The sequence below is a fragment of the Sebastes fasciatus genome, chromosome 24 (assembly GCF_043250625.1).
Source record: "Sebastes fasciatus isolate fSebFas1 chromosome 24, fSebFas1.pri, whole genome shotgun sequence".
Taxonomy (NCBI): domain Eukaryota; kingdom Metazoa; phylum Chordata; class Actinopteri; order Perciformes; family Sebastidae; genus Sebastes; species Sebastes fasciatus.
In genome coordinates this window covers 13,792,515-13,814,428 of record NC_133818.1, presented here as the reverse complement: position 1 = coordinate 13,814,428, position 21,914 = coordinate 13,792,515, and the positions used below count along the sequence as shown (strand labels likewise).

Genomic DNA, 21,914 nt, shown 5'->3' with positions numbered 1-21,914 from the left:
GATACCTCTCTTCTCTTTCCTTCTCTTCAGCGCAGATAACATGTACTCAGCAACATCACAGGAAATAAGAAATAAGAGACATAAAGCAAAATAAATGGAAATAAAAAACATATTTTTGGTGCAGAAATCATTTAGTAATAAGAGGTATTGATATTTAGATGTTATTTTGGCACATGCATCCATCTAATATGTAACATAATTGAAAAAAAATACAATAATAATACAACACTTTAACCTTTCACTGCCATACTTCACATATGTTGTGTAATAAAAGTCTGTCCAACTTGCCCATTACACTACAAGGCTGCAGGCTCTCTTACACAGATTACTTATGATGATTTGTATGTAGACATCGCATGTTTATACAAGCATGGCTATTTACACTGTACTTTGAACTCAACTTCCCATTTGTGAGAGAAAAAATCTTTCAAAAGTCACATGGTTTATCGTTTATCATTGACGTCTACAATGCACTGGTGGCCCTACACTAAAGCATATCTACACCTGTATGTGGGCAGCAATAAAAGTTCAGGAATCAACCCAGATGGGATGTACGTTGGAAAAGTTTATTTTGAGATGAACAAGGTGACAATAAATAAAACTTTTCAGGGAGGTGGGAGACTTTTGGCGGTCTATCCACGTCCGTTCTCCAGCACCTTTGGCACTGCTGGGCCAGTGATGGCGTGACTGAAATGAGGTGGCGGTGGGAAGGGAGGGATCTACCCTCACTTGATGAGCGGTCATCCCTTCTCCCCCGTTCCTCACCCCATGCGGCGAGTGGAGACGCGCCCCGGGGGTGGAGTAGAGGCCGAGTGAGGGGTGGTCTACAACTGAGAGGTGGTGGTGGTGTCCCGAGGGAGGAGGGTTTGAGACGAAATGGAAAGAAAAACAAAATAAACAACAAGATGGGTTTGCTTCAACATCCCTTGTACATAGTCCTTGTCTTTCCTTGGTTGGTCTTTGGTATAGTATAGATGTCCTGTTTCTTCAACACTCCTACTGCCGGCCTCTTACACAGACATGATGTGCTTGACAAAAGCTGGAGAAAGACAAATATGTTAAAAATCTTTGGTATAATATATTTATAAAACAAAAAAACAAGGCATGCTGGGAAGTCAAAGCTTACCCTCATAGTGCACACTGCCGTTCTCGTCCTCCTGGCCGGTCATGAGGGCCTCAATCTCGGGCTCGCTCATCTTCTCTCCTGTAGACGCACAAGGATCCGTGTCAGGGACGGAATCTCCGTTTCACATGCCGTGCGTGCTGAAGCAGACTATATTTGTGCGCTTCTATATTTGGGGAACTCACCCAGGGTGGACAGCACGATACGCAGCTCAGCGCCCATGACTGTGCCGTTGCCCTCCTTGTCGAAGACGCGCAGACCCTCAACGTAGTCGTCGTAGGAACCCTTTGGCTGGGAATCGACCTCCTTCAGCATGGGCAGGAAAGCCTCGAAGTTGATCCTCTTGTTGGCCATGTCTGTTGGAAAAATGGCACCATAAACGACCTCTCTAATTTTTTTTTTTATATAATATTTTTATTTAAGAAAAGGAATATTATTAACAGATATTTAACACAGAGCATTTTCACTTTCCTCCCACCCCCCACTGCCTAGACACAATAACGTATAATAACATATCTACACAGGGAAATGATGGTTCAAAATGAAATAATACGATTAAAAATAAATAAATAAATAAATGAATAATAATAATTTAAATAACCAAAAGCAAAATAAATAAATAAAACATAACTAAAATAAATAAATAAAGAATAAAAAAAAAAAGCCAGCAAACACATAATTAATCATCTGGATTAATCGTCAATTTACCATCAGTTATTAACACTACATTCTGGTGTGTAGAGCACTCAATGAGCGGTTCCTGCTAATAAAATGACAAAACCACCGCTCTCCTGTGTGTTTAGACTGGAACGGGGTGTCTCACCGTCGGCGGATGGGCTGCCCAGGATTTTGACGACGTCCTTGTTGGTGGGGTTCTGGCCCAGAGCGCGCATGATGTCAGCGACCTGGTTGAAGGCCACCTGGGCGTCACCGACTCTGTCGAAGAGGCCGAAAGCCTCCTTGAAGTCTGGCCGGGAGAACGAAGAGAGAACGTTGAGTTACAAAGTACTGACAGACACACACACTGGAAATCTATGGGCTTGAAAAAAGATATGAGATATTAAATCGTTAAATTGTGACATACATTATTTTTGATTTAGTGACGATCTCATACTTTTGACTCAGTATATTTAATAATAATTTAAAGTAAAATAATTGTTCCCTGGTCAAAGACTTGATTTACTATCTCATAATTTTGCTATTTAACAATTTTGTTATATATCTATTTTTGTTTTTCTTTTCCTATCAGACAGAAATGGACTTCCATAGAATCGCATTGATCATCAGAATAATAGAAAGTTGTCATTATATTGAGTTTTTAGAGTGATTGTTTGTCACAGATCCTTCAAATTCGTAAAAAAAAAAAAAAAATCTGAATTCAATCATCAGCTCTGTTTTATTAAACTGTTGTGAAACACTTCTCAAGGCTATAAGACATGAAGAAGAATCCTTTTTATGTGGCCATCGAAAAGTTTGATTTGTCTCGTACGCCATCGTGCCTATTTGATCCATCGCCTTTGGGTTTTCTATTCTTAATTTTACAGGGTTCTTAGTCAGCTGTGGCGGCTATGTGGTGCCACACTGTGCTCGAGGATCAAACCAAGGAGAAGCCGCATACTTCCGTCATTGTTCCCCAGATAATCGGAGGCGACAGCTGTGCCCGAGCGGAAGGCACCGACTCAACAAAGGTTCCTATGAATCCTCCCAGTGACCTTTTTGACAGATTAGTGCTCTGAACAGCAGCAGCAGGAACAGCTGTACCTGCCCCCCCCCCCCCAACCCTCAACCCCACCCCCCCTTTTCTGACCCCTCTCCATTCCTGCCTCCGCTTGCATTTGGGAGGCAAACTGATACACCCTGACAGAGTAACCCCGGCCATATAGAGGCATGGCCCCCGTGGCCCCTCGGCTACAGTTAAAAGACAAGAATGCTGACAGTGTTGTAATCAACACCTTGTCATGTATTCAACTGTAATAGAAATGTACCAGAATGTGCAAAAGTTGCAATTTTTTTAATCTTTTTTTGGGGTGCAAAGCCAAAACAACTTTACAGGACACTCTCCAAATTTGATCACTTCTAGATGATAATAAAATATCCACGTGTTCCCCATTGAGAGCCACGACAAATGCATTCCACCAAACATAATGTTCTTTTAGCATTGGACAAAAGGGTCGGGGGTCACAGTTTGGACTCCTTGTGTAACAGGACGCGTCTTAAACCGTGACTCTGGGATTTACGCCTCTGCTGTGCAAGGGATAGGTCGGCTTAGAATAGACATATCTCCCATTCTCCGCGACAACTGGGAAGACCGCGGAACGGCACGTCACATGGCGATCTTTCTTCGTCCCTACTTCTTTTTTAATTTTGGACTAAAGGCTTGTTTTAGTGCGACGATAAACTATAAAAATGACAATTTTGGGGGGGGGGGGTGTGATCTAGTAAAATGTCACAAGTTATTTGCAAGGGATGAAGATCTTCTCCACTTACCCGCAATCTCGTCCGCTGAGAACTCGGCCTGTCACGTGGAGGCACATGTACACAAACAGAAAGGCACAGAGAAGTGAATAAAAACAAATGATTTACGACAGACAAAATATCCAGTTCATGTAAGATCTCCTAACAATTGCTAAATCAGAATTTATTGCTGTCCAAAACTGCACCAAATACGTGTGATTTATGGCGCATTGCATTTAGATATAATAGAAAATGTGGATGTATTTCAAGGTCCTGGGCTCATCGTCAACTTTAACCTCAACCTTGAACTTTTATCACGATTTAGAAAGACTATTAAGTCCCAATTTTGATCTGATTTTGGAGAGATGGTATCCAAAACCCACAAAGATTTGTCCCCGGCAGAAAAAAAAAGTAACTCCGTCGGCACCACCCCCACCCAAAAGGTCCAAAACGTAATCATGTACACACCATCGTGGAGAGAAGGAGCTGGAGGAGCAGAAAGACAAAAAGGAGAAGCAAAGCTGGAGTCCCAAGACAGAGTGGTCCTGAGCCATGGTCAAGGCCCCCTCTTATTTATTCCGGGAATGTGACGTCATGTATGCTAATGGGGCGGATCAGATGACACGTTGGAACATCTTTAACTTTCTTAGGGCAAACGGAAAGGAGAGCTGTGCGGTCCTGTGCAGTGGGAGTAGGCCTTTAGAAGGGGACAGGGGTATTTTTAGATGACCAAATAACTGTGTCAAGACCCCGTGTCTTGTGTCTCAAGATTTGTTTTGAAACTTATTTCTATGAAAGAGGAAGAAAAAAACGCTTTTATCGACTTGACGTCAAATGTTTGCTTTTTCGGAAGGAGATACACGGTTGAACTGTGTCGGTGAAAATGCAGAAAAGTCAGTTACCTAGTGTGGCGGCCCACCTCAGAGGGGCTCCGAGCACAGAGAGCTCGTTTACAACGTGGTATTTTTTAAAATAGATTGCTCCTCCTCTTACGGGTAAGGCAAAAAAAAACGCTTGAAAAGGTATTAAAGTCAACTTTGAGTGGCTGCTTCACATACTTTCATCATACTACTTACCGTTCTGAAATCAGAGAGTCACTGCACCACATTATCTGCAATATATAAGACATAAAGACAAGTTCATGTAGTTAAATTGAGCACTATAATGCATTAGAGTGAAATGGGGGTTATAAAATGATAATAGTAATAATAGGTTAAATTACCCAGAAGTTAAGACTTGATTGCATAATCTCTGAAGGTGAAATGACCCGAGCACAGAGTCGCTCTTCCGTCTCCACCAGAGCTCTCCATGGTGCTGATGGCAGTATCAACAGGAATCTGTTATTAATGCAGTAAAACACAGCTGTAACATCTGCTACAAAAGAAATCCGCTGTATTGAATTTCTGATGGATTTCGTCTTGGAAACATTAGGGTCAGGCATAAGGAGAAAGAAAGTGAGAGAAGAACGTTTTTTATTTTTTTTGTTTTGTGTTTTAAGATTAAGTCGAAATGTTGAGAATAAAGTTTGAATTTCAGTATATGCGCCAACACTAGTTTGATTTATTCTCAAGATTTCGACTTTATTCTCAAGATTTAAAATTTGTTCTCAATTTAATTTATTCTCGACATTATGATTTTATTCTCAAGATTTAAAATGTATTCTCAACATTTCAAATTTATTCTCAACATTTCAAATTTATTTTCATTATGACTTTATTCTCAAGATTTTAAATTTATTCCCATTATGACTTTATTCTCAAGATTTTTAATTTATTCTCAACATTTTAAATTTATTCTCAACATTATGACTTTATTCTCAACATGTTGTTTTATTCTCAACATTTTAAATTTATTTTCATTATGACTTTATTCTCAACATTTTTAATTTATTCTTAACATTTTTAATTTATCCTCAACATTTTTAATTTATTCTCAACATTATGACTTTATTCTCAACATTTTTAAATTATTCTCAACATTATGACTTTATTGTTAACATTTTTAATTTATCCTCAATTTTAAATGTATTCTTAACATTATGACTTTATTCTCAACATTTTAAATTTATTCTCAATATTTCACCTTTATTCTCAACATGCAAAAAAATAATAAAAAACGTCCTCTGATTTTTTCCCCTTATGCCTGACACTAATACTCCTCCGTACATGCAAAATTGGAAAAAAAAACTTGAAAAAAAAAGTACAAAAAGTTTATACTTACTTTGATGGGACCAAATAAAAATGGTGGTCCCTGGCTGACTTTTGCTGACAGCTTCTGGTGTATATTACTCTGAAAGTAAATTCTTGAATATGGAAAACAGCAGTTTGACAAAACAATCCTAACTCAAGGGGCATCTTACCTGTTAAAAAATCAACTTTATTTGTTACGAATGGAAATATATTTTGCATCTGCACTACGTTCATGCTCAGCCTTGTTGTCCTAAATGTGGGGCTTCTCCTTGCATTGAAGGTTAAAGTACACTGTATGAGAAGCTCTGCAGTTCCTACACAAGCCTCTGATGGCCACTGCATATTCAGTATGTTAATAATTTAGATTTTATTATCAACAAGCTCAATTCATTACGAATAATGAGGACTGTACTTGATTTTTGCTCAGTGCATAGTGAGCGTCTTTGCAACTCCAAGATGTCAAACTGTGGGCAACTTTTTTTCCTGTTATGCAAAGTTTGTTCACAAGACACAGCTGAGAAGACACAGAAGAGCAAATACACACACTGGACTAGATAATCCACTAACTGCAACAATTATGTCCCTTTATGCTAAAGGACAGAAGGAAAAGAGGCCATTATGTGAGACTGAGTGAAGCACAGTTAAAGACCGGGAGACCACACCCCTGGACAGTTGAGCTCTATATTTACTCCCGTTCCTACTGGAGGTGTTTGGTTTCTCCTACGCTGGCTCTATGCAGGATGGGGGTGGAGAAAGTGAACGCTCCCGCTCCTAGAGACTCTCTGGTACAGTAACCACCCCTCCCCCATTTAGCCCTCAAAGGCCCAAGCTGGCGTCGGGGTCACGAAGAAGCACGGCCAGTGGGCTTAAAAAAGAGCGGTGGCATTGTGTCGTCGCTTGGTTTTCAGGAGTGTTACATGAGCCTTATTTGGAATAGAGAGCAGACCAGTTGAGCCAAGTAGCTTCTTTTGCAAGCCTTCAAAATGTTTACAAATGTATTTCTGTCTTGTACCATCTTGTAAGCGGTATCCATTTCTCCACTGAATATGCAAAATTCAACCCGATTAGCATAACATTTAATTGTCACATAACCTATTCATGAAGTGACCGAGGTGGATGTACTTCATTTGCCAGGTGGAGGTCAACTGTCGCATATTAATTCACAAGATGCCGCCTCTCTGCTGCCCCCTGGTGGTGTTTCCTCGCTGCTGCATTACACCAAACTTAAGAGCACAGGGTGCTGAGAGTCACTAGAGAGCGACAGCCGTAAAAAGACAACATGATTTATTGCTCAGACAGTGCAAAGGACAGGCAACAATTTACACTCTGGGGGTTAATCCCCGAACACATGGCACAGCTTATATTTAGTGCATTGTTACTAGCTTTGCTGTTGACTCTGAGAAAGAAAAGCAAACTAAAGCATCCATTTCCTTTTTTTTTTTTTTTTTTTTAAACATAAAGCTTACAGAATAATAGAAATATGCAGTTAAGTGTTAACAAAACACCATTTAAGTTTTACCACTTTTTTTTTTTGTTTTGTTTCTTACAGCCAGAAAATTCTTTTCTTTTTTTTGCTGAAATCCTCAAAAGACGTCACAATCTGAGCAGAATTTATACACAAAAAAGGAACCGAAAAAAAGCGAGGCAAGCTCTCACCTTTGAGACAATTATGTAGTTGAGATGTGAGTATATGTATTTATATCCTGTTAATAACATGTAAATTCCCCATAAGAGAAGAGCAGGAAAAACATGGCACACTGTCGATTGTTGTGAACGTGAATGTTTTCATGCATGAGTGTGATAGAGAAAAAGTGTGGGTCTTCTCCTTGTTGTATTTTTCCCGCGATGTGGGGTTGGGGGGAGGACTACCTGTGGAATGGGGGGGGGGGCGCTTTTACACCTCAAAGCATGGGAACCTCGCTTTCATTGGCTGCAAGATGTCGGCCAAGAAGTAGATGGTGCCAGCCATGCCTGGAAACAAGAAGTGGCGTGGTGAGTGTGACAGTAACAGAGACACGGTGTGATACAGTACAATAGCCATACAGAAAATACGACATTATAAGCAGCTCCTTTGTTTTCCGATGTTAATTTCACGTCTATGGCATTCATATAAACTGCTTTCTCTTTATTAAATTTCATCAAATTCACGCGACAATTCACTTGTATAGCTTAGCAATTGCAATTCAAAATAGGTGCTGCCATCGGTAACTGCAAAATTATGCAATGTGGCAACTGTAAAAGTGTCAGATATCATTGTGACATACAGTACAGTGTGCCAAATGCAGGCGTGCATGTTAACAGGTTCGAGCAGCCACACTGGCCAACCACAACACGAGGCTTTCATTCTGAAATATTTACAGGGCAGTGTTGTAGATCATGCAGTGACTTGCAGAGCTTCACGGATGAATAAAGTGCAGAGTTTTGATCGTGGCTTATTACTACTATTTCCAAATAAGCAAAACGCTTCGAACCTTTCTCTGCCGCCATTATTAAAAGGCAAACTCTATGTGGAAAGAAAAAACTATATAGAAACAGCCAATCATCTCGCTGATGGTCTCGTTTACTGATGTAGGTCATATAGAGGTCTTGTTTACTGATGTAGGTCATATAGAGGCATCGTTATTAAATTGAGACTGTTTCATAACTAGTTAAAAGTTCCCTCAGAGTAACTTTAATTTAAAAAAAGATTGGTCCAATTATATTAATCTGCTCTAGCAAGCATTGTAATATCAGCATATGTGGTTCACGTCATCATATATTACCTTCAAAAAGGGAGAAGGGAGTGTCGGGTGTTCGGCATCCATGTTTGCCGTAGTTCATGCACCAGTCAGCAAACTGGAGACAAAGAGAGAGAGAGAGAGAGAAGCAGTGTCATAATAGCATTCCCATCCTATCACAACACTGAACCGTAGCCGAGCCGTCTCAGGAGAACGGCGAGCAATGTCAACAACTGCTAAAAAAAATTGTGCTCCTCTCAGTGAAATCCTAGCATCTGTGTCGAGGTATCAGATTATGACCACAATGTCACTCTGGTGCGCTGGGAAGCATGTAACGGAGCTTAGGCGAGACATCTGAGGAGTCTATTTCCATCCTCTATGAATAGATTCATATTAATGATAGTACACGTGGGACCCGTGCCACCTGGAGCGCATCCAGAGAGAGCGAGCTGCGCAGCCCCGCACGGCACCGCTTTTGACGCCGACTCGCACCGACAGCTACCAACCCATTGTCAATAAACATAAAAGGCCCCTGCCTCTCACATGCTTCCCTGTTTCTGGAATAAATTTGCGGCTGGCGAGGGGCCAACTGCGCCATGATTGGTTGCCCTTTGAGTTTCATATGACTTTCACATGTCGCATCAAAGTCAGAGAAAGACACAACGTTACCTCTTTCTGGCATTATACCTCGAGAAACACAGTAGGTAAGAAGGACAGTACATATCAACTTTTATATTATTAGTACAACAGGTAAAGAAGCATTTGATTAAGTTGTATTTTTAAAAAAAAGTTATAATAGAGGGGCTTTATGGCTCCGAGCTATAGACCAGACCAGCGTGGCGTCATCTCCGAGGATGCGCTCCGTTTTGGGGGAAAGAGATTCGGTGTCACAGGAGAGATAATGATGAAAAGCTGTTGTGTAGCGGGGTTAACCGAGGCCTTCACACTGAGATTTGAGGCACACACAGTATGATTTGTGAATATTCACTGTCAGTTTGGTAAAAGCTGCTGGTGACAGTGACTAGCACGGCTGGCCAACGTTAGCGTGAGTGGGAGGCTGCTGCAGTAATACAGTCATACATTAATGTTATATAGCAGCATCAGACTCCAACTAAATCTCAGCATATAGATCAAACAGTTGGCTATTAACACGTTGGTTATTTACGGACAACACTTAGCCTAACGGGATTCAATCAAATATGTAGAGATGTCTGGATAAGCCTGTTGGACGGGGGAAGACTGAAGGGACATGGCGGCGATCAACCTTCATTTATTAAGGTATCGTGAACGCTCAGGGTTCAGGCAACATCGCTAAATAACTTTAGACATGTGTATAAAACGAACGTTTGTATAACTAGAGATGAATGCGTACGAATTTGTCAAAATTACAATCCAATAATACATCAAATTGCATTGAAGTCTATTGGATGTTCAGTTTTCTACCCCCCAAAAAGGGGCGCGGCCTTTGCAAAGCACCCGTTTGAGCCAATCTGATGTATGTTTGTGGCATAAAACAGATTTAGTGCTAAAAAAAGAAACTTAATTTCTACCTAAAGCACATAAGAAAAACAACTCCTGTCTCCCAATCGTAATTCCTCTCAGTCAAAAGGCATTGATCAAGTATTTGGACACTAATTAAGATCCACTGGAGTGTCACAATTAATATGTGCACTTGTTTGATCACTCAAACAGCTGCGGCGCCGGGTGAATGATGCGCACTGATTTACATTACGAAGTCTCTTTCATGTGCTCTCTCTCTCACCATGCAGGCTCTGTAGAGGTGCTTGGGGTCCTGCGTTAGCCGGTAGAGGGCCAGGAAGGTGTAGGCGTTCCCCGCCGCGCCGTGACACAGCCCGTAGCCCTTCTTCAGCAAGCCGCAGTGCCACACCACCTCGCCGCACTGCAGGGCGTCCTCCAGGTACTGGGGCACTCCGAAGGCCTGGGAACAAGGGTTATTTTGAAATGTAAAGAAAGGAAAGTCGTGGAGGCAATCGCTCAATGAATGACCTTTTGTATAAAGCGAACGCATCACTCGTGTTTACCCTGTACGCCTGCAGCAGCATGTAGACCACCCCGGGGGATCCGTGGCACCAGTGCACCAGCAGGTCTCGGTCGTCCCCGATGCATGGAGGGTAGTTTCCCGTGGGGAACTTGAGGCGGCAGACGTGGTCGACACTGGGCTTCACCAGCCTGTGTACGTACTCCTCCACGCAGACGAAGCCCGGCTGTGAGGGAGAGATATCGGACCACGTTTACTGATGATTAAGAAGTGACAGATGGCGATAGATAGATCAACTGCAGCAGAGTGCTTGTAAAAAAAATCAACATAAAAGAGACTGGCAGGACTAAAAGTGTAATAAATAAGCAATATTTTATCACAACGGGCTAGGGAAACATTACTTCTTTAGTGGATTTGTCATTTAATCAATTTATCAACAACAATTTTAGTGCTTTATCAAGCAAATAATGCCAAATATTCACTGGTTCTGTCTTCTCAATTGCTTATTGTATTTGTTTTATACCGTTATTTCAATATCTTTAACTTTTGTAATGTTGGTTGTACAACCTCTGATAGGCATTTTGAAGTTTTATTATTAATATTTAAATATTTGTTATTGATTTTCACATATATTGCACAGTGACAAAGTACTCAATACTCCAAAATAAGATAAGGATAGAAACTATTGCTAAGTATTAAAAACTATAAGTGATATACCACTTCAATACAGTAAATTGGCGCTTAATAAATAAATAAATTTTAAAAATGCAAATGCTGAAAAAATAATGACATAAATAAATAAATAAATATAAAAAAAGAAGGCTACATTGCGTTAATTTAAGGGAACTCAATCTCCAAATAGGACAGAAATGGTTGCCAGACCTTATAATGCTTCTGGGTAGAGCCTCGGGCCGTGTATTTAAGCTGCTCAAGTTTAAGACGGGACATTAAACTCCTCCGCCCGGCGCTTGTGAGATGGTGGCATAACTTTCTTCCAACTAAGGAGTACCAGATGTTTAGCGAGTAAGGTAGAGAATGCTACAGCCTCTCCTGCAGGACTACACCAGACAACGCAGTCAAACAATAACCGTGTGACACATAAATAAATAAACATACCTGTTCCATGGGGATCCAATGGGGTCAGTTTGGCCAGTTTACACACAGATAAACGTAACCTATGCAGAACCGTAAACTGCAACAACCCATGACTAATGCATACTGATGAGTGATGATGTAATTGCTGCCTTTTGATGTTTTTCAGGTTCAACAATAAATCAATTATTGAAATAATTGTCAGATTAATCAATAATGAAAGTTATTGGGAGGGGAGAGATATTAAACAAAATTGTGCTCCTAGTTTCATACGATGCCAGTATCTTCACTCTAGCTGTAAAACTTGGCCCGCTACAACCTGAAGATCACGTTAAGGCATTAAAGAAATTAGTGGTGTTAAAACGCATTTGGGTTTTCGTGTTAACTTTGACAGCCTTAATATAATAAAAAAAAAAAAAACAGCTCCACAACTTGTACTGTGACGGCAGCGTCACGTCGTGGCTGCGTGATGCCCACCTAGGGTGTTCACACTAGACGCGAGTTAGCTGCCTGTCGGGCGCGTGTCAGCTACCTGTCAGCTGTGTTTTTGCTGCTGCTGTCAGCCCTTTCTTTCTACATAGAGTTTGCCTTTTAATGGCCATTTAACTTCATGATAAATATAATTAGGGCCCGAGCACGAAAGTGCCAGGACCCCAACGGTGTCCTGGCACGAAAGTGCAAGGAAACCTATTGTTTTTCTAAGTATTATTATTATTTTTCCGCTGGAATATCGCGTTTTTGGGACCTTTTCCATCCCCAAAAACTCATGAAAAGTGGAATATGCATCAGAACTGGTGGGAAATTCAAAGTTCTGTATTGATTGGGCTCGGGTGTCGCCAGCGGGCGAGATAGCGCCCCCCTAATGTAGGCAGTTTTTCAGGGAAAGTTTCTTCGATCTTCACGAAATTCAAGTATGTCATTGCATACGTCTTGAAGTTCGTGTTAAATATTTTTGAGATTTTTTCGGCCAACAGGAAGTCAGCCAACTTGGATTTCCTGCGTGATTTTAAAATTTACGAACACATCTTTGAAGACTTTAGGATGCACAAAAACTCATGAAACTTTACACGCACATCCAAACTCATAATTACTTTGATTTAGTGGTGAAATTTTGCTTGGGCATGGCATGTTGGCTCTCTAGCGCCCCCTTATGTCTTTTAGGTTTTGAACATACCTTGAGGTACTCGAAAACTCATGAAACTTGGCAAAATGATGACACCTGTGAACTTTATGTAAATGTACAGTTATTGGGTTAAGCATGTTTAGCCAGCTCTCTAGCGCCCCCTAACGCGTGGAAGGCCGTAGTTTGGTCAAAGTTGATCCTATATTCATGAAATTTGGTATGCATATCCCACTCATCATTTGAAACATATTCCTCATCGGGTTTCATTAGCTCCGCCCACCCGGAAGTCGGCCATATTGGATTTTGTGCGTTTTTCATGTATTTTATGCATACTTTTACGAACTCCTCCTAGAGAGTTTATCGGATCCGCGTCAAATTTGGGTGGTATAACCCTCAAACTACCGTGATGCTAAATTGCGAAGAAATATTTGATCGCTCGAACGGTGATGTCATACGTCATGTGCAAAGACGCCATTTTGTCTCTTTTTAGGTATGGAACTGTGCGATACTCCTCCTAGAGGATACAAGCGATCCATCTCAAAGTCGGGCAGCAGAATCTCAACACCTTCATGATGCTAAATTGCGAAGCTTTTGTATTTATGCTAAACGGCGTTGTTGTGGCGGCGCGGCGAATTCTGATGTTTCGCCATGACACAGGATGCTGTTGTAACTTGACTTTACATAGTCCGATCTGCCCCAAACTTCACAAGCTGGATAATAGTCCAGCCCTGAAGACATATATGTAACATTATGAGTGAAAGTCATAGCGCCCCCTACAGGAAACAGGAAGTTGTTGTAAATTGTCTATACATTGTCCAATCTTCCCCAAATTTGACATGTTTTATAAGAGTCCAGGCCTGAAGACATATACGTGGTATTATGACTGAAAGTCATAGCGCCACCTACTGACAACAGGAAATGGTCGTATACTGCCAGCCACCCTCATAGAAGTGCTTTAAAGGACGCCCCACATGTTCTCAACAGTTCATTTCCAGCGCCACATGCTCCAAGTAGAAAATTCACTCTAACTGTTGCGTGCAGTTTCCGACTTTCACGGGAATGAACGACAGCGGGTACCCCGACGTGCGCGTTCCCCAGACGTGCCCGCGGGGGCGAGGGCCCGTTCATCGCTGCTTGCAGCTTTAATTTATATTTATTTTAGACAGAGAAAGGTTCAGAAACGTGGGGTAATTAGTAAATAATAGTAATAATCCACAATTAAAACTCAGTACTGTATTCATTTATGATGCTTTCCAACTCTCTGCTTGTTCCACATCACTGTCCGGCACATATTTCAGAATAAAAGCCTCGTGTTAACAAATGAAGGAATTCTGTGCAAAGAAAACCCGCTTTAGGGCTTTTATTTTGAAATGACAGCAGGAAGTGTTGATTTAAACCCCAAACTTTATAAATGTTTGGAGCCCCCAAAGTGATTGCGTTTTCCACAGCACTGACTGCTCATATTTCAGAATAAAAGCCTTGTGTTAACAAATGAAGGGATTCTGACTATAGAAAAAAACGCCTGAGGGCTTTTATTTTGAAATGAAAGCAGGAAGTGTTGATTTAAAAACAAGTTTACTTAACTTTACTTTTTTTTCATCTCCGTAACATATTCTACAGATAAACCTCGAAACTGTAGTAAAGTCTTGCTGGTATGAAGTTAATATACAGTCACTAGATCCCTTTCACTGTCTGTGACATATTCTACAGATGTCTAGACATGGAAACTGTAGTAATCTTGCTGGTATGATGTTCATATACAGTCAATAGATCACCTTCACTGTCTGTTGCTGCTGGGAGACGCAGCCGAGAGGCGAGAGGCGAGAGGCGAGAGGCGAGCGGCTCGCGTGTAAAATAGGCGAGCCTTCTATTCTATAAAATAGACGCGCGTCTGACGTGCGTCTCATGCGGGCAGTGTGTCCACTCTAACCTGTTAACATCGAAATAAAAAAACAACACGCGACGCTGCCGTCACGCGAGCATGAAGCGGGCAGTGTGCTCCAGGCTTGAGATGTTTTACCTGCATGAGGTAGTAGTAGATGCCCGCCAGGCCGTGGGCGGCGCCGACGTACTGCTCCTGGTACCACTCGTACATCAGAGGGCTGTGGTTCTGCACCCTGAACTTCCTGCTGAGGTGTTCGCCGGACACCAGCACGGCCTCACTGATCTAAGGGGGGGAAATAACACATCCCGCCTCACAAACACACCAAATCTGTACAATAGAAAGACATCAATGGAGATAATTTAGAGCTATTGGACATCAATATGTGCAAGAGCGAGCAAATTGGCGCCAAATCAAGATTCTTGGGGGCAGCAACCGAGAAGTTAGAGAAGCAGGATTAGAACCTGAAAATCTACTAATAGTGTTATTTCAATTAATTACATTTTTTCATATGAAGTTCATGCATTTCCCTCCCCAACTCTTTTATCCCATTAGGTTCCTCTTTGGTTACTGTATGAGATCTCTGGACTGACTAAGAAGTCATGGATGATCAGTCAGCCTGTCCGGGATAAAAACATCCTTCAGTCACGCTGCTTGGAAGTGCAGGTTTTTGTCACTTCTGACCCACCTGCTGGATGTACTGCAGTGGGATCCTGTCCTGCCCGAGCTGCTGGTTGATGAAGACGAGGGAGTAGAGGTAGCCCATCCGTCCGTAGAGCAGCTCGTCAGGCAGCCCGCCTGCACCTTTGACCACGTTCTGGTGAAACTGCAGCAGTCTGGGAGAGAAGCACAGAACACAATGACCTATCACTGTGTACAATTAATAGTCAAATAAATGTGATCACAATCTGACCAAGAGCATCAGGGAATTACGTATTTTTAAGATGCTTTTTAAACTAAAATGTATTCTACAAGTAGCAAACTTCTTTAAAGAATAACTAATGTTAGCGAGTGTCGGTGTGTGGTAGAGAGAGCGCGAGAGATGGAGCGAGGGAGCGTGTGTGACAGACTGACATCGAGTATGAAGATAACCGTGAAGCTGTGAGCGTAGCAGCGCAGTGTGTGTACATGTTTAGGCTGTCGGTGAAATAAATGCTACAACTCCTCAAGACACAAGCCGAGTTCCTGTGTCTTGTAGGGTTTTTCCATACGTGACTCGGCGCGTCATCCCAGCACGGCAGGGGATTTACGTCTCCATTACAACAGGGCTACCGGCTTGAGGGTGTGTGTAACCGTGGCTGCGACTAGTGGTCAAAGAAGCGGCTGTAAAAACGGTGATTAACACATTTCATTTCCTATATTCTTCACAATAGAAGTTAACACGACTCCTATGCAGCTGAAACGGTAAAATAAAGCAGACATTTGAAAGTGTGTCTGCCTGGCGTAACGACACTCTGTGTGCCCGGATTAACGATAGCGATTGCCCGTTAAAAAGGGTGTGTATTTGTGCTACGTTAGCAGCTCTAGCATTGCCAGAGGCTTCTTGCTCGCCGCCGTCGCCACACACATACAGTCTTTCAGCGCGATGTAACTATAACAAGTGTCCGTGTGTTTGGCGGCGGCGAGTGTGGGGTTGCTGGTGGCGTTACAGCTGTGAACGTAGGTGTAGCAGTGTGTGTACAGTTTATTTGTTGCTGAATAAATGCTACGAAACTACTGCTCCTACGCTCAAGCGAGCCCCGAGCGAGCCATAGACCGGAGCCGACTTCCTGTATCCTGCAACTCCGGCTCCGCCTCTTAAGGTGGGCTCTTAAAGTTGACCAGCTTTTCTCCTTAAAGCTTTTTAATTAATTATAAATATTTCTTTTAACCGTTTTAACCGATAGCGTTAATCGGTTAAAATGCTTAATGTCGGTTAACGGTTAATTATGAACATCCCTAGCAGGAATCTACAAAAAAATCATTCTTGAATGTGACATAAGATTTGATCCGGATCAATTAATCACAAGCCTGTAATACGGAACATGAGAAGCAAGAAAGGAATAAGTAGGAAGTTACATATCTGAGAAACCTAATATCTAAGCAAATACCTGTTAGGCATATCTATTTGTTCTAGACTGACCTGTTGATGCACTCGTCGGTCTCCTGCACCCTCTGCAGGCGATGGTAGACCACAGCAGCGACAGCCAGGGGCCCTGCATCCCCGCACAGGAAGGTGACGTCGTGGCGTCGGGTCAAAGACTTCAGACTGCGGCTGACGTATTCTAGAGCTCTCTGGAGTAAGGAGGAGTCCCTGAACACGTTGTGGAGATGCAGGTAGAGCAGAGCGATGCCTGTGGAGCAGACGGATACATGTTCCGTTATCGTTGCAAACAAACCAAGAAATGTGTCCCGTTTCAAACCGTAACTGAAGAAAGGCTGCACATCTGGTATCCTACAGAATAATCTACTCTTAGAATACGTGCACAACACTGAAGAATGAAAGCATATTGACTGAAACTGCAATGTTGTAAAATCAAAGCAGAGCTGAAACAATACGTTTTTTGATCAGTTCAAAGAAAATTAAAGTATCTTGATTATGGATTAATCATTTCTATACTTTAAGCAAAATGCCCAAATTGATCTGGTTCCAGCTCCTTAAATTTGATTATTTTCTGGATTTATTGGTCATCTATGATTATAAATTAAATACTAAAATAAATAACGACTAAATATTTGGGTTTTTGACCGGACAAAAAAAAGGCATATGAACAAGCCAATTTTGGGCTAAAAATGTAAAAAAAATGATCAAACGTTCAATTGAGGGAGGTGAATGATGAATATTATCAGTAGTTTTTAATACTAAAGATTATTTTCATTGTCGATTAATCTGTTGATTATATTATTGATTAATCGATTAGTTGTTTGGTCTATAAAAATGTCAGAAAATGGTTAAAAATGTTGATCAGTGTTTCCCAAAGCCCAACATGACGTCCTCAAATTTCTTGTTTTGTCCACAACTCAAAGATATTCAGTTTACCGTCAAAGAGGAGTAAAGAAACCAGAAAATATTCACATTTAAGAAGCTGCAGACAGAGAATTTAGACTTTTATTTTCTTAAAAAAATTACTCAAACCAATTAATCGATTATCAAAATAGTTGGCCATTAATTAGATAGTTGGCAACTAATGGATTCAAATTGTTGTAAACTAAAATAACGTGTATATCTAATCTCTTCAACTGCAAAAACAGTAACCTTTTAACTAAATGGACAAGTTTCAGATGCCTCAGTGAATCATGTTTTCTAATGTTGAGTACGACCCTCAGTTTGTTAACTGTGAAGAAAAATCGTAACTTTAACTAGAGCTGTCAAAGTTATCGCAATAATAACGCAAATTACGCAAATAATTTCTTTAATGCAACTTGTGATGTTTAGGTTGTGGCGGGCTCAGTCTTAAAGCCAGAGTGAAGATACTGGTATCATATGAAGAGAAAAAACTAAAGATACTAGCTTGTCAAGAAGGAGGTTAAATAACGCTCCAAACTTGCGCTAAATTGTGGCGAGGAAAAACTGGCATGGCCATTTTCAAAGGGGTCTCTTGACCTCTGACCTCAAGATATGTGAATGTAAATGGGTTCTATGGGTACCCACGAGTCGCCCCTTTACAGACATGCCCACTTTATGATCATCACATGCAGTTTGAGGGCAAGTCATAGTCAAGTCAGCACACTGACAGCTGTTGTTGCCTGTTTGGCTTGAGTTATGATTTGAACATATTTTTTTAAGCTAAATGCAGTACCTGTGAGGGTTTCTGGACATTATTTGTCATTGTTTTGGGTTGGTAATTGATTTCCAATAATAAATATATATATAAATTTGCATAAAGTAGCATATTTGCCCACTCCCATGTTCATAAGAGTATTAAAGACTTGACAAATCCAAAATTTTGGGACCCACTTTGGGCTCAATGATGAATTAGATTCGAGTGTGTGTCTGTAAAATATAGAACTTCTACTTAATTGTAATGATGATGATGGCTTGGCATTTTGATCTTGTTGTTTGAGTTGCTGTTAGTAAATTAGCCAAGCAGTGTTTTTAATGTGTAACTTTATATACTTATGATCATGTGCCATGTGATCATTTATGCTAAGATTATTAGTGTTTTCCTTCAATAGTGATGTATGTTTGATGTTCTTTGTTTGACATGTATTTTTCTTCTCTTCTCTTCCTGTTTTTTTTCATGGTGCACTGGATATGTGATGATGTCACTTCCTCAACCAATAGGGATGGCAGACACTTTCAATCATCCAATCAAATTGATTTAGTGGTGTTTAAAAGAACACACACCACCATTTTATCTTCTCAATGTCCTGATGAAGGTCCTTGTTGAACGAAACGTTGACTAATAAAGCAAAGAAAAGTGTGTGCCTGAGAAAGTCATTTTTTTTTTAAAAAGTACATGTTGGAGGGGATCTACTCCCAGCACCACAAACAATTTTGAGAATGTACATGTTTTCCTCTACTTGAGTTATGATTTAAACATTTTTTATGCTAAATGCAGTACCTGTGAGGGTTTCTGGACAATATTTGTAATTTTTTTGTGTTGTTAACTGATTTCCAATAAAGAATATATACATACATTTGCATAAAGCAGCATATTTGCCCACTCCCATGTTGATAAGAGTATTAAATACTTGACAAATTCCCCCTTTAAGGTATAAAAAATGTTTGATTAATCACGATTAACTATGGATAATCCTGCGATTAATGATTAAATATTAAAATCAATTGAAAGCCCTTGCATTATTACACATAAAATCATTTTCTCAATATAAGAGGGAAAAAATGTGTCAGCAACGAGCATCACAATGATACATGTGCAGCCTTATTACTCAACATTACATGGCACATACAGTCCACATGTATGCAATCAGAGCATATTCTGCCACGTTGTAACAAGATGTGTTAATGTTTCATCACCTGCCCAGCCGGTGTAACTGGTGCAATCTCTTGGGTCAGCAGACTTCAGCCCGTTTTCCATGACAGCCAACAGCTCGCTGATCTTGCTGCTCAGCCTTTGGGCAAACTCTGCTGTGAGCTGAAAGGGGAAAGGACAGAAAAACGTGTTAAATGATGGAGGAATACTGCAATCACATGCACACACATAGTATGCTTTTTACCTTCCCCTGGCAGTCAAACAACGCCTGTGTGGACGCTGGGTTCCCATCATAGTCATGATATGGATTCCTCCAGGCTCTTGTGTCCATCTTTTCACACCGCTCGGGTCACTGCTGCTCTGCTAAAGATATCTGGGCCAGAAAATGAGGGATTATCTGCAGAGATGATGAGAGATGATGAGGGCATATGATGATCAGGAGACTGGAGAAGCGAGTGAGAGTAAAGATAGTGAGCTATCTGTCTTTATAAGAGCGATAAAGCGCAGTAAAGCTCTCTAGCAGAGCTACATTACACCCACACACGCAACATAATGACAGCTTAGCTTAGCTAGTTAGCTTAGCTGCTAAAGCTACAGCTAACGGCTAACGCTCGCTAGTGGCAATTTAGTGTCGCAATAGCACAATATAACATACAATATTTAACACGTTATATATTAGAAATATATCGTTTGTAGTTAGGTTGATGCGCTAGAGGATGAAAACAGGGAGAAAACGTTGTGATGTACCGTTACCTCGGTCCTGCACTGTTGATGTTGAATCTTCTTCTTTTGTATGATGCTGGGGGATGCTGGGTTGTACCGGTAGCTGGCGCGCTGCTGCTGCTGACACCTGCTGCTGCGGAGGCGGTACTGCACCTCGTAGAAATAAAGGAGAAACTCCTAGTGGACAAAATGCTCTGAACATGATGAACAAAATAAAGACAAAATAAAGACAACAAATGTTAATAAATAAATTAATAAAAAATAAATAAAAATAAAAATAAAAATTATAAACCTGTAAAATATTAATACCTTTGCAAACTACATAAACTGCATATTCTAAGTACATGAATAACAAAGGTATGAATAACAAAGACACAAAATAAAGACAAAAAATGTAAATTAATTAATTAATTAATAAAAATAAAAATAAAAATAAAAATTATAAACCTGTAAAATATTAATACCTTTGCAAACTACATAAACTGCATATTCTAAGTACATGAATAACAAAGGCATGCATAACAAAGACACAAAATAAAGACAAAAAATGTTAATTAATTAATTAATTAATAAAAATAAAAATAAAAATAAAAATTATAAACCTGTAAAATATTAATACCTTTGCAAACTACATAAACTGCATATTCTAAGTACATGAATAACAAAGGCATGAATAACAAAGACACAAAATAAAGACAAAAAATGTAAATTAATTAATTAATAAAAATAAAAATACAAATACAAATTATAAACCTGTAAAATATTAATACCTTTGCAAACTACATAAACTGCATATTCTAAGTACATGAATAACAAAGGCATGCATAACAAAGACACAAAATAAAGACAAAAAATGTAAATTAATTAATTAATTAATAAAAAATAAAAATAAAAATTATAAACCTGTAAAATATTAATACCTTTGCAAACTACATAAACTGCATATTCTAAGTACATGAATAACAAAGGCGTGAATAACAAAGACACAAAATAAAGACAAAAAATGTAAATAAATGTATTAAATTAAATTAAAAATAATCAACCATCCCCACCAGAAAAAAATGGTAAAGCAAAGTACTAAGAATTAATACTAAAGTGAGAAATTAAAACAAAAGATGGATGGTTTTTTGACATGTGCAGCTGTTGTGCTACAACTATTTCAAGGTCATAAACTTACAATGTCAGTGATTCCTTAAATTCTGCAAATCTGAGTGGCAATATCATTCCTTTACCTACCGATTTAAGGAAATACAGTAAGGAGCCCCAGATTCCCTCTGCAAAACATGCATAAAACCTTTCGGGAGTATGTGTATATTTGTCTGTTTTTAATGTAAAACTATATTTCGCAGAGTAACTAACATGCCAGAGACTATAAACATAGCCTACAATATATTTTTTTGGAGGAAAAGAATAACGGAAAAGCACAAAGGCCTTCTTGCATTTCCCAGTCATTCTATTTTTGTGCTAAGTTGTGTACCCACTCAATGACACACTTTCCATCTTATAAACAAATGAAACAAAACACAGTAAGAGACGGAAATGGGTTGCTGGAGAGCTGGAGAGACCCTGTTAGACAAATCATAGATCAAATGAAATGGTGATCTCTGCCCTTGTGTGTCTATTTGGGGACACGGAGGTGTTGTATGCAAACAGATTACACTTCGACCTGCAACAATAGCTGACTTCAGTACACAAT

At 40.1% G+C, this 21,914-nt stretch overlaps 3 protein-coding genes across 4 annotated transcripts in view; all 3 read right to left on the bottom strand.

Moving 5' to 3' along the window:
* Positions 1 to 545: 545 nt before the first annotated feature.
* mylz3 (myosin, light polypeptide 3, skeletal muscle) lies at positions 546 to 4,146 on the bottom strand. The gene is given in 7 exon segments (XM_074627106.1): positions 546 to 1,039; positions 1,127 to 1,204; positions 1,309 to 1,479; positions 1,947 to 2,090; positions 3,611 to 3,638; positions 4,046 to 4,081; positions 4,084 to 4,146. Coding segments are annotated over 7 exon segments (534 nt in total). The 5' UTR covers positions 4,132 to 4,146; the 3' UTR covers positions 546 to 1,010.
* Positions 4,147 to 7,033: 2,887 nt separating this feature from the next.
* On the bottom strand, positions 7,034 to 19,880 carry lancl1 (LanC antibiotic synthetase component C-like 1 (bacterial)). Its single transcript, XM_074627103.1, has 9 exons — positions 19,740 to 19,880; positions 19,540 to 19,657; positions 16,702 to 16,912; positions 15,268 to 15,415; positions 14,718 to 14,864; positions 10,526 to 10,708; positions 10,246 to 10,422; positions 8,529 to 8,601; positions 7,034 to 7,737 (listed from the first exon to the last, which is right to left on the bottom strand). The coding sequence occupies exons 1-9, from the start codon at positions 19,824 to 19,826 to the stop codon at positions 7,661 to 7,663; spliced, it is 1,221 nt and encodes a 406-aa protein (XP_074483204.1). The 5' UTR covers positions 19,827 to 19,880; the 3' UTR covers positions 7,034 to 7,660.
* Positions 19,881 to 20,243: 363 nt separating this feature from the next.
* LOC141762924 (receptor tyrosine-protein kinase erbB-4-like) overlaps positions 20,244 to 21,914 on the bottom strand; it is a 343,760-nt gene continuing 342,089 nt past the window's right edge. The window contains exon 28 of one of the 2 annotated variants that reach the window (XR_012592935.1): positions 20,244 to 20,371. The gene's annotated coding sequence lies outside the window, so the exon portion shown is untranslated. The remainder of the gene's footprint in view (positions 20,372 to 21,914) is intronic. The other variant, XR_012592934.1, reaches the window with a different exon arrangement.

Excerpts from the sequence above, each read along its gene's own strand:
- lancl1 (XM_074627103.1), bottom strand. The coding sequence starts at position 19,826 with ATGGACACAAGAGCCTGGAGGAATCCATATCATGACTATGATGGGAAC. Across the intron at positions 14,865-15,267 it reads CACTGCAGTACATCCAGCAG|ATCAGTGAGGCCGTGCTGGT; the intron begins GTGGGTCAGAAG and ends TCCCCCCCTTAG. Across the intron at positions 10,709-14,717 it reads TCTACTACTACCTCATGCAG|CCGGGCTTCGTCTGCGTGGA; the intron begins GTAAAACATCTC and ends TCTCCCTCACAG.